General features: G+C 39.5%; 1 protein-coding gene across 1 annotated transcript in view; it reads left to right on the forward strand.

The window, feature by feature from the left end:
* Positions 1-9,784, forward strand: part of LOC103919739 (putative COBW domain-containing protein 7) — a 38,170-nt gene extending 28,386 nt beyond the window's left edge. The window contains exons 12-16 of the mRNA XM_009327298.1: positions 933-984; positions 6,378-6,446; positions 6,548-6,613; positions 8,446-8,575; positions 9,273-9,784. Coding sequence (XP_009325573.1) covers positions 933-984; positions 6,378-6,446; positions 6,548-6,613; positions 8,446-8,575; positions 9,273-9,346 — 391 coding nt within the window. The 3' untranslated portion in view covers positions 9,347-9,784. The remainder of the gene's footprint in view (positions 1-932; positions 985-6,377; positions 6,447-6,547; positions 6,614-8,445; positions 8,576-9,272) is intronic.
* The last annotated feature ends 2,231 nt before the right edge of the window (positions 9,785-12,015 follow it).

Consider the following 12,015-nt stretch of genomic DNA (forward strand, 5'->3'; position numbering starts at 1 on the left):
CGGTCACAAAGGGGATCAAAGGACTGGGAAGCCTGCCATATGAGGAAAGACTGAGAGAACTGGGTTTGTTCTGCCTTGAGAAAACAAGGCTTAGGGGAGACCTTATCACCATGTTCCAGTATGTAGAGGGTGGCTACAAAGAAGATGGAGATTCCCTTTTTACAAGGAGTCGCATGGAAAAGATGAGGGGTAATGGCTACACCTTACTTCTGGGGAGATTCCAATTGGACACAAGAGGAGAATTTTTCACAATGAGAACAATCAGCCACTGGAATAATCTCACCAGGGAAGTGGTGGATTCCCCAACGTCGGGCACTTTTAGGATTCGGCTGGACAGGGTGCTGGGCCACCTTGTCTAGACCGTGCTTTTGCCAAGAAAGGTTGGACCAGATGATCCTTGAGGTCTCTTCCAACCTGGTGTTCTATGATTCTATGATACAGTATTTCACTTAGTGTTACAGATTTCATCCTCACAAGTGACAGCTTTGTACATTTTTTTTCTTCTTGCTTTTCAAGTCATCCTTCTAAAATATTTTCAAAAAAACAATGTCTAATAGACACATTCTAGTGATTTTTCCCTTCTTGCTTTAATGATGTAGTTTGCCTTTTGTTCCTACACAAAGGAATATCAAGGGTGTTGTACTTCTTGAAGTGTGAATATTTAAAATCCCAAAGATACTGCAAATCATTATAATTGTCTTTATATTTTAAAAACCGAACATTCTAACACAAATCATTAACTAGATCAAACCAATATAATTAAACATATCTATTTTGAGATTAAAACTGAATTAACAGTTGAAGCTTATTCTGAGTATAGTCTTTGATATTTTAGTTTTGCTCTGCAATACTGAAGAGTTTATTTTAATTTTGAAATACTGACATTTTCTCCATGCTACTCAAATGTGACGTTTAACTTTACCTACTTTCAGTTTACAGAAAAAGCTTGAGCATGTAAAGACAACGCATGCACATCTAGATAAGGTAATTACCAAAAGTACTGCTTCAATCTTTTTGTAACAACAAGGCTGTTCAGGGCAAGCATTGCATGCTAATCATGTTACCTTTTCAGAAAGTTCCAGTTAGGGAGTAATGTGTTTTAAGATCTTTGGAAGATTACATTGAATACATATAGGAATGTGCTTTGTTGTGGATAAATTATAAATGGATATAGTAAGTCTTACTTTCAGAAATAGCTTCTAGGCTTCCACTGCTCTAGACAGTCACATCATTCATTGATTCACATGGAGAGTGTTACTGAAACAGAGAAATAGCACTACTCTTTTTAATATTTGCAGAATCAAGTCCTAAATTTGTAGCCAGTCTTTATCCTGTAGGTTTTCTGTCCAAATGTTTTCTGTGTATGTAGGTATCAGGGAGATGTTATTCATGACTTTGCATTCTTTAAAGCTGTGATACCCCTCCATCAGTAAATCCCAGAGTTTCCTACTTTTACAAGTGCCCTCTTCCAGCTTCCCAGCACTACCACAGCCACTGCAGAAGTGACTTCTGGGGGCAGCAGCTGTAGGTGTCCTGCACTGCTTTAATTACTCCAAGTAAAAGGTTGCAGAGTGGATGCACTTTGGGGAGCGGTGCTCCCATCTCTGCAGCACTGTAACATGGGCTGCCTGATCGGACTCTCTTAATTTTAAACTGGCTTACTGTTTCCATAGTAGATTGGATGGCTTGTCACACAGCTTTCCCTTTGGCCAGTTCAGTGTTACCAGCTGCTAAGTTTTGATTCAGGGTTTGTCTTTCTTGCTGAGCACCTGCTAGTGCATTTTTTAGCAGCCCATTAGTCTAACAGTGACAGTCAGTCTAATGGTGATGAATTCTAAGTGGTTCCGATCTTTCTGAGGCTCCATTTGAAGCATTTGATAAACTCTGGCATACCCTCACAGCAAAGCAGCACATCTCCCAGTGGTAGTTGTATCCCTTTTGCAACTCCTGGGCTAATTTTCTTGGATGTTGCCCTAGGGGACTGTTAAGGCCCCATGCTGTGGGCACATGGGCTTGAAGCTGGCACCATCCTGTGTCTTCCCAGTCATCTTCCTGTCCCACTAGGCCTTTCACAGGTCCCTGCTTTTTCCAACAGTTTATACATTGTCTGCGTACATGCATACACATGTAATGGGTGCACCACTCACATCAGAATATACAATCACAGATTGCCAGTACCAGAACCAAGTTCCCTTCTGGATTCCCCAAGTCATTGCAGTAATGCACTCCGCTCTGGTGAGACCCCACCTGGAGTACTACATCCAGCTCTGGGGCCCCCAGCACAAGAAATACATGGACCTGTTAGAGTGGGTCCAGAAGAGGGCCACAAAAATGATCAGAGGGATGGAACACCTCTCCTGTGAAGAAAGACTGAGAGAGTTGGGGTTGTTCAGCCTGGAGAAGAGAAGGCTCTGGGTAAACCTTATTGCAGCCTTTCAGTACTTGAAGGAGACTGGTAAGAAAGACAGAAAGACTTCTTACCAGGGCCTGTAGTTTTGTGTAGTAGCTTTCTGCTCCTTTTTGCTTCTTAGTGGTTTTGTCACTGTTCTGTTCCTTAGTGTCCCTGCATGGGCCCCAGTCCATATACAGGTACCCTGCTCTGTGGATGAGTCGTGGGTCATAGTCCTCTCTGGGGTATCCCCAATTGGGTGTGGTTCACCCATGGGCAACAGTCCCCTCAGGGGCTGCAAAAAAAGAAAAACTTGGGATTTTTATACAGTAGCTTAGAAAAGTGTATTTTCCTTCTAGAAAGTTGCTACAATTAAATTTGATTTTCAGGTTAAAATTGGATGCATGCAATGCCTGTACTTTTCTTTTCAAACTGCAGATCTTGACTGTGAAGTTGCTAGTCTTGAAAACAACAAAAGGCAATTATAATCTCCTTTTGGAACTAAAGATTAAATATAAAATCAGTTTCATGGTTAGCTATAGTTGCAATCAGCATCTTAAGTTCATAGTTTTTTGTTCAATTAAAATTTCTGTCCATCTTAAATATGTTCAGTTATAGTAACAACAGTCTGAATAGATCCCTAAAGTAGAAAGTTAAACAGAAGCCTTTCTGAATGTTATGAGAGTTACAGCATGCTTGTATTATTAAGGAAATTCTTGTTGGTTTTGTAGTGCGGAGCCATTTGACCAGTACGAAGCAGTGAGAATTCATTGTTACTATCCCTGTTCAGTTCAACACCCACAGTTTTAAGATGGTTGTTGAGACAGATGAGGCATAAATGAGAGTAGAACACTTCTCTCGCAGTAGGCTGCAAGTCCTTGTCGGATGAGAAGGTGTGCTTATTATCTTCATGTGGAAGGTCAACAGAAGCAATACTGCACTATGTGTGGAGCACAGTGAACTTTTGTCTGTGAAGCTGCTCAAAGTGTTAGCTCTTGGTTGTTCTGGTGATTTTACTAAGTCTTTAGATAAACATTAGATTTGATACTTGTTGCTTATATTTAATCTGCTGCTTGTTGCTTATATTTAATCTTTAATTCTAAAAGGAGAATATAATTGTTTTTTCCTGTTTTCAAGACTAGCAACTTCACAGTCCAGATTTGCAGTTCAAAAAGAAAAATACAGGCATTGGAGGCATCATATTTTAACCTGAAAATTAAATTTAATCATAGCAACTTTCTAGAAGGAAAGTACTCTTTTTTTTAAGGTACTGTATAAAAATACAGGTTTTTCTTTTTTTTTTCTTGCAAGCGGGGCAGAAGACCAGCTTGGCTGAACAGGGAACTCCTCGTGGAGCTGAAGGGGAAAAAGAAATTGTATGATCTTTGGAAGCGAGGTCAGGCTTTGCAGGAAGAGTACAGAGCTGTGGTTCGTTTATGCAGGGAGAAGACATGAAAGGCCAAAGTTCAATTAGAGTTGAAACTGGCCAGTGTTGTTTCAGATAACAAGAAGGGCTTTTTAAGGTATGTTAATAGCAAGAGGAGGTCTAAAGAAAACATTGGACCGATACTTATTGAAGATGGTAATCTGGCTAATAGGGATGAAGAAGAAGCGGAGGCATTCAATGTATTTTTTGCCTCAGTCTTTAATAATGCTGATAGACCTTGGGCTGCCTGGTCCCCTGAGTTGGAGGACGACAAGTGTGGGAACAGTGACTTTCCATTTGTGGATACTGAAATTGTAAGGGACCAGCTGTATCAGCTGAATGTTCACATGGGTTTCATCCCATAGTACTGAAGGAGCTAGTGGATGTTATGGCAGGACCCCTCTCGATCATCTACCAAAGGTCTTGAGCCTAAAATGTATCCTTATGGCTTCCCAGTTGATTAGGTGTATATGTCATGTGAAGACTAGATTATTTACCTGAACTTGTTTTCTTTGAAGGAGAAAATGAACATATTCCACTAGAATATTAAAACTAAGACAACAAATGGCACATCAGGAAATTACACTTAATAGCTTACTTAACACAAAAAGGAGGTTTTGCTATATTTAAGGTAAAGATCTCCTGCCTAGTGAATGAAGGGAAGACAGTGGATGTAGTTTTTCTGGCTTTTAATAAGGCTTTTGATTCTGTCCCTCACAGCATCCCTTTGGACAACTTGTCCAACTGTGGGATGAGCAGGTTCACGGCTGAAAGGCAGAGCTCAAAGGGTTGTAGTGAATGGGGCTACATGTGGCTGGCGACCAGTCACCCGCGGTGTTCCTCAGGGCTCAATTCTAGGGCCAGTTCTGTTCAATATTTTTATTGATGATGCGGATGAAAGAGCTGAATGCACCATTAGCAAATTTGCTGACGACATCAAACTGGGAGGTGCTGTTGACTCTCTTGAGGGACAGGAGGCCTTGCAGAGGGATCTAGATAGATTGAAGCATTGGGCTATGATTAATGGGATGAAATTTAACAAGTCAAAATGCCAGATTCTACACCTAGGACGGCGTAATGCCAGCCACAAGTATAAATTGGGAGAGGAGTGGCTGGAGAGCAGCCCTGCAGAAAGGGATCTGGGGGTGCTGGTTGACAGCAGGCTCAATAGGAGCCGGCAGTGTGCTCCGGCAGCCAAGAGGGCAAACCGCATCCTGGGGTGCATCAAACACAGTATAACCAGCCGGTCAAGAGAGGTGATTATCCCACTGTATTCAGTGTTGGTGCAGCCTCACCTTGAGTACTGTGTGCAGTTCTGGGCCCCACCATTTAAGATGGACTTGAAGGTCCTTGCCCTCCAGAGGAGGGCCACAAAGCTGGTGAAAGGGCTGGAAGGAATGTCCTCTGAGGAGCGCCTAAGGACTTTGGGCTTGTCTGGCTTGGAGAAAGGGAGGCTGAGGGGCGACCTCATTGCTCTCTAAAGCTTCCTGAGGAGTGGAACTAGAAAGGGAGGTGCTGAGCTTTTCTCCCTGGTATCCAGTGATAGGACTCATGGGAATGGCTCAAAGCTCTGCCAGGGGAGGTTCAGGCTGGACATTAGGAAACATTTCTTTACCGAGAGGGTGGTCAAACCGTGGAACAGGCTTCCTAGGGAGGTGGTCGATGCCCCAAGCCTGTCAGTGTTTAAGAGGCGTTTAGACAATGCCCTTAACTTAAAAACATGCTCTAACTTTTGGTCAGCCCTGAACTGGTCAGGCAGTTGGACTAGATGATCGTTGTAGGTCCCTTCCAACTGAAATAGTCCTGTCCTATTCTATTCTATTCTATTTTTTTTCTTGTTAGACTAGTCATCTGAAAGCAGTAATCATTTGAAAGAATTTTAGGTTGTACAAAAAGTAATTCTCTGTATGTTCTCCTATGCCATTGAGAGTGTTGTGACAAAAGTAAATTTAAGACACATTATTTCCTTTATTTTGTAATAAATTGTTAACTTTAAACTACACATTTATTTATTATTATTATTTTGGAATAAAACATCACTTCGGACATCTTTGTTTTTGGAATCTATTCCTACACAGTCTATTTATAAAAAGCTTTTCGTAACAGGAAAGTATGGATAGGTGAAAAATATTTTGATTAATTTTTGTCTGGTAGAATTGTGATGAAGATCAGAAATTGTGACAAAGATCAGTATGCTGAGAAAATAGCATTCTTAAACATGTTTGAAAGATTGAGCTTACTACTGTAAGAATTAAAATTCTTAGGCTTTCTTTGAGAGCAAACATCAGCTACAGCAAAGAATTATGTGGTAGAAGCTGATGGCATTAAACTATTCAAAGTATTGCATATGCCCCTTAAGTGCACACCCAAACAGAACCAAAGAGTATAGCATAATATAGCAAATTAGAGCAGAATAGAAATGGAGAATTTTTTTTTTTAAATTTGACATGGGTATATAGTTGCTTTTTTTATGAGGCCAAGTTATAAAGAGCACATTTTAAAATTAGTGCAATGAAATGTTTATTCAGTTCGGTAATAATAAGTGGGTCTTTCCATTTGCAGGGTATAATTACAGTAACGTTTGAAGTTCCAGGAAATATAAAAGAAGAAAACTTAAATCTCTTTATTCAGGTAAGTAATACATCACTGCCAACTGAAAAATCATTGTGGCTTTTTTTAATAGAAAATTGTCCATGCCATTCTGTTCATGAAAACATTTTTCCTTTTCATAGAATCTTCTGTGGGAGAAGAATGTAAAAGATAAGACTGGACGCACCATGGACGTCATAAGACTGAAGGTTAGTCAGAAGTGACCAAATTCTTTGTTTTGTGCTTTTGCTCTTTTACACCTAAAAAACTGCAGTGTGCTGTCAGTTACAGACCTATCAAAGGTGTTACTGGATCACTGTAGCAAAGCAGACAAAATGGAGAATAGCAATTTGTCGTTGTTCCATGTAGAGACAGTTTGTTATCTGCTGGCTGGTGGAACAAGTCAAAAGGAGAGAGTTGACAGAGAAGCAAACATTGATCCTACTTGTTTTGAATTGAGAGGGAAGGTGTGCAGTCCCAAACATCAGTGGCAGAGTAAATAATCAGGACATAGTTAAATCACTTTTTCATTATTCATTTCCATTGCTTTGAAAGGTTCCATCCATCTCACATAAATGTCTCCTTATCTAGGGATGTAGCTATAGATTGCTATCCGTAATTATAATTGTTGGCATAACATGCAGAAGTTGAATTTGGCATAACATAGCAGTGCAGTGCTAGTTGTGGTCTACACGTAAAACTTTTTACACTGTTGTCAGACTGTAGTTTTAAAGATGCAGCCCATAAGTATTCATCTTCATGGGCACTTCATATGTTTTTTCAGTGCCTGGTTTTGAGAGGAGTATAGGTGACAATTTAGGATATATTTTCATTTTCCTTATACCAAACAGCCAAGTAAACAATTAAAAAATGAGAATCAAGTCTGTCATTTGGTAGGCTGTAAGAAATACAAGAAAATACGCTCTGGTTTGTTTTCTGAGAACACTTGTGCATTATGGATAACGACATAATTATTCTCATTTCATTGGAAGAAGGGTTGTATTCTTACTCTTTCAGCAACAAAACGAGAACATCCTTGTCTTCCTGACAAATAGAAGAAAATAGCCACTGATGCACCTTAAGCTGTCTGAAAACAGTACTGCTATGCACAAGAACATTTTTGTTGTATTGAGCATTGGACTCAAAGTAATTCTTTAGGAGATCTGAGACTTGTGATAAGCTGTGTGCTGGCCCTCAGTCACAGACAAATGCACCAAAGCAAGTGAACCCCAGGTAATTATAGAATGGGTTCCAAAATTTGTTGCTTTTATATTTATCTTACCTGCAGTCATAATCCTTTTAGCAGTGGTAGTCATAGAATTCCAACTAACTTGTCAAATGCAGACCTTTTTCCATGAAATATTTTTAACTCTTTTTTTTTTTTTTTTTTTTTCCTTTAGGGAAGTATGAGACATGTTTTACACTAGACATGTGTTCCACTAGAATATTTTATAAAGTTTTACATGAAGGGATGAAAACTCTTTTAACACAACTTTAGGTATGTGAGTTAATGGGCTCACTCTGACAGTAATCCCTTCTAATCCTCTTGCTAGTCATTTTACCTCACAAATGTTTGTTCTTTCTTCAGTACTCAAAGATTCTGTTTCAGAATATTGAAAATGCTGAGCATGAGAGCTTAATCAGAATAATTGGAAATCAAACATTTTTGCTTATTTTACATCATCTTTGATAGGCAATCAATCTTTCATAGACACATACATCATACACCATACATATATTCAAAGTGGCATAGTAGCAGACGGCATTTTATTTTTGCTTGAACACGCTAGATACTGACCAAATGAGGAACAGAAGGCAGAGTATGGCAAAGTCTAATTATTAGTGTTTAAAAAAATAAGGAGATGTGAGAATGGATGTTACGAGTAGAAGTGGTCATACGACATGGTTATTTTGACTAACTGGTGCCTAGTTGCCAGGAATATTTTTCCCTGCTTGGCTCAGTTTCAAAGGTTTTTCCCCTTTTACATATTTCATTTTTAAAGGTTTGTTTATATATCCTAACAGTTATTTTTCTGATAAGGGACTGGTATCTATTCAAGGCAAATCTCATCAGGTGATAGTCCAAGGTGTGCATGAGCTCTATGATCTGGAAGAGACTGCAGTAGCCTGGAAAGAAGACGAAAAGAGAACAAATAGACTGGTCCTAATAGGTAAGAGGAAATTACCTATCTCCTCATTTGGCTTTAAGAAGCTTTTCTTTCAGCATGCAGTCCTGTAACTTGTCCAGTGAAGAGCAACCAGCCTAAGCTGGCCAGAATAATAGCAGTGAGTATGTTCAGCGTAACCTTCTGTCAAAGGTTTATCCATCAAGACCTCCGGCAGTTTTATATTCCAGCTGAGAAGAACCTACACGATCCCTTTTAGTGAAATAAAATAAAGTACTAAGTGTTAATAAATTATGTTGGCATATTTAATGTTATTTTTAAAATCCATAATTATAAATATGGTGATAGGAATGGTTTGAATGTTTGATCAAATATTCCGTAACTGTAAGGAAGGAGATTATAGTCATTAAAATGTAAAAAATCTAGTTTTTTTTCTGAAAAGCTTGTAATGCTGAGGTTGTACATTTCTTATTTCCTACGTGTTACTCTCTGCTTTGCAGTGTTTTTATTACCAAACCCCCCTGTTTTTCCTCCTTTCCCTTACTTAGGCAGCTTGAAGTCTGTTGTTGCTAGTAAAATCTAAAGTTATCTTACTACTTGCAGCTTAATTTTAATACTGCTCTGTTTTCACTCATTGGTATAATAAACATTTTCTTTGCTGCGAAGACTTGCAGGTTGCTACGTGCATGCGTTTTTGTCATACACTGTAAAATACAATTAGCTAATTTATTTCTCTTTACAGGCAGGAACTTGGATAAGGAGACCATCAAAGAAGTATTCATAGCCACTGTGATAGAGAAACAAGGAAACAGTTGACATCAAAAAATGTGAAATGTCTGCTTAACCCTGCAAGCTTTTTATGGCAGAAAAGACTGAATGACGTGCAGTATAGTAGTTTCTTTTTCTTCTTGCCATTTACACAACAGTTAAACCCTGAAGTCCTCCTAAGAATCCCAGCTGGCCTACTGTTTAAAGATCAGCCCTTATGGTCTAGAATCGAACACAAAGAATTCTACCATTTTGGATTTGGCCTAAGTTATGTCAGTAACATCATTTACCTGTGCAGAAATGCAGACAAGCAAAAGACTTACTTATGCTGTACAGAAGTATTACAGTAGGAATACGGTGAACGTATTTGAAGCCTAGTGCTTTCTCCAGCTAACTCTCTTTTACTACTGGAAATGAAGTAACAGTGATTATTGCCAGTGATGTAATCACAGTGAAAAGTATTCAGTGTTAACTATTAAACTGTCTTCCATCTCTTTCCACTTGTTTTGTGATTTTTGAATGCATACATCATCCCAGGTACTGCTAAACCTGTTGTATAAATGAAACTAAAAATACCTAGATAGCAGAGGCTCAAGACCACATGGAATATGTACTATCTGCATAATAGCTATGAATGCAGCGTTCGGTCACGTAGCCAAAGTGTTGGAAGATGTAGCTGGCCTCACGGACCTGCTATGCCATGACCCTGCCAGTTCAGGATTTGGGGGACCGGGACAGCACACTTTCACTGTGTTGTCTAAGACTGCCCTGTTACGGGGTTCTCTGACGCTGCGTTTGGGTGCTGTCTTGAAAACTTGCTTTGAAGCTTTCATCTCCATGCTCATTACTTTCACAATTTAGAGTTGAACTTCTTGCCTGTACCTTCTCCAGTAGTCATCGTTCATCTCTTGGCTTTAGAGGGATATGTTGACTACAGCTGGGTGAGTGCGAAATGAGTGAATGCAAGAAGATAAGGTGGAATTAAAAATGTTCCAAAAGATAATTCTAGGACATGCAGCAGATATTCTGAAGAATGGACTCTTGGCTACAGTGCTACATGGATGCTTGCCGATGTGTCTGGGTAGGTAGAAACTTGTTTTCAGTACTAGTGGTGTGTCACTGGTCACACACGTAACGTTCGCTTTAGGATAAAAGGTGCATCAAACAAACAAAAAAAAAAAAACAAAAAGGAAGGAGACCATTCCCTTATCAGCCATCTTAAAAAATTTCTTTTTGCTTCTACTAAAATAAATGGGTTTGGAATTTGTCTCCAACAAGCTCAGGAAAGAGACATTGTTAATCTTTCACTGCCAGGAGTTGGTGTCTCGTTTGATTAATATGTGAGGTCACGTGCCCAGTATGATAGAGCTCTTCAGTGTCCCTCCCAGTGGATACATTAGCAGACATGACTCATTCCTCACATCATAAGTAGTTTTAGATAGCTTGAAGAAGTTTCCAGAAATTAACTATTTCTGTAAACTAAGGCAAGGTGAAAGAAAGAACAACCTACTTAACAATGTTGCTTACTGTTTTTGTGGAGCATTGGTGGCACTTGAGTGAGATGGGTATATTGTTGAGTGACATTGTGATAAGTTTCCATTAGCATTTGCATGTCTTCATTTTGAAAACTAATACATATTCTCACACTGATAAATGTTTTGGATTGAATAAATGACACTTAGTCCCTTAGTCCTGCATGAAAATAGTCAAATGATTGCCATCAGTGTTACGGATTGAGTTATAAACATGATGTAAATGCAAGATTGTGGATAATACGTTTCTATTTGTTGCTGCTTATACTTCCATTCTTCATGGAGAAAGCGATCAAATACCTTTCACCTTATAAATGCCTCATGTAATTGAAGAACTCTGTTATCTTTAGAAACATTAATTTCCAAAGTGGCTGACGGATCATTCATTTTCTATTTGAAAAAAACCGTTCAGAGATTTAATAAGCAGAGCTTTAACCATGAGTCATAAGGGAACAAGCCATGGATGTCTTACACACTTATTGTCATATTTTAGATGCTTATTTTTTGTATTTGCTCACCAACCACATACTCCAAAAATCCCACGGCAACTGTCCGTATACTGGGGGGTTTTTTGTTGCTGTTAGTGGGGCGTTTCTGCAGCTGGGAATCTTCTGTCTAGCTCATCTTGCTATTACTCATTCTTCCTCTGTAGGACTTTCCCTGCACTGCTTGCAGAGGTGGTGTCAGAGAGGCTTTAGTCTTCTCTGTGCACAGCTTTGTCTCTCCTCTTCTCTCCTTGCGTATTTCCAGGGAGCCCCTGGGACAGAGCAGCTACCAGGCAGGATGAGGATGAGCACCTCCCCATCCTTGCCGGTTGTCAGGATGCCCACTCTGCCTTGTGCTCCTCTATTCTATTCACACATAATGACACCGGTAACACAGCCAAGGGCCGGTCTTTATCCTCTTCTCCCAAGGAGATTGCTGTTTTCTTTTCTTGGATATTTATTTAACTGACTTTTTCTGGTCTGTTCTTATATGTCCAGCCTGGGGCACTGAGTCTTGTGTTATGCCAAAATGAAAAGAGGGGGAAAAGTAAATGACAGAGCTCTAAGTAAAAGCCGCCCTTAGTGAACTGATTGCTGGATGCTTTCGGTATGTATGTTACTGGCAGTTATATCAAGGATGCCCTTTCTCCGAGGAACTGGAACTAGGTTAAAGAGGTTGTACAGGAGGCCGGAGGGAGCA

This window comes from Pygoscelis adeliae, unplaced genomic scaffold (assembly GCF_000699105.1).
Source record: "Pygoscelis adeliae isolate BGI_AS28 unplaced genomic scaffold, ASM69910v1 Scaffold26, whole genome shotgun sequence".
In the NCBI taxonomy this organism is placed as follows: Eukaryota; Metazoa; Chordata; class Aves; order Sphenisciformes; family Spheniscidae; genus Pygoscelis; species Pygoscelis adeliae.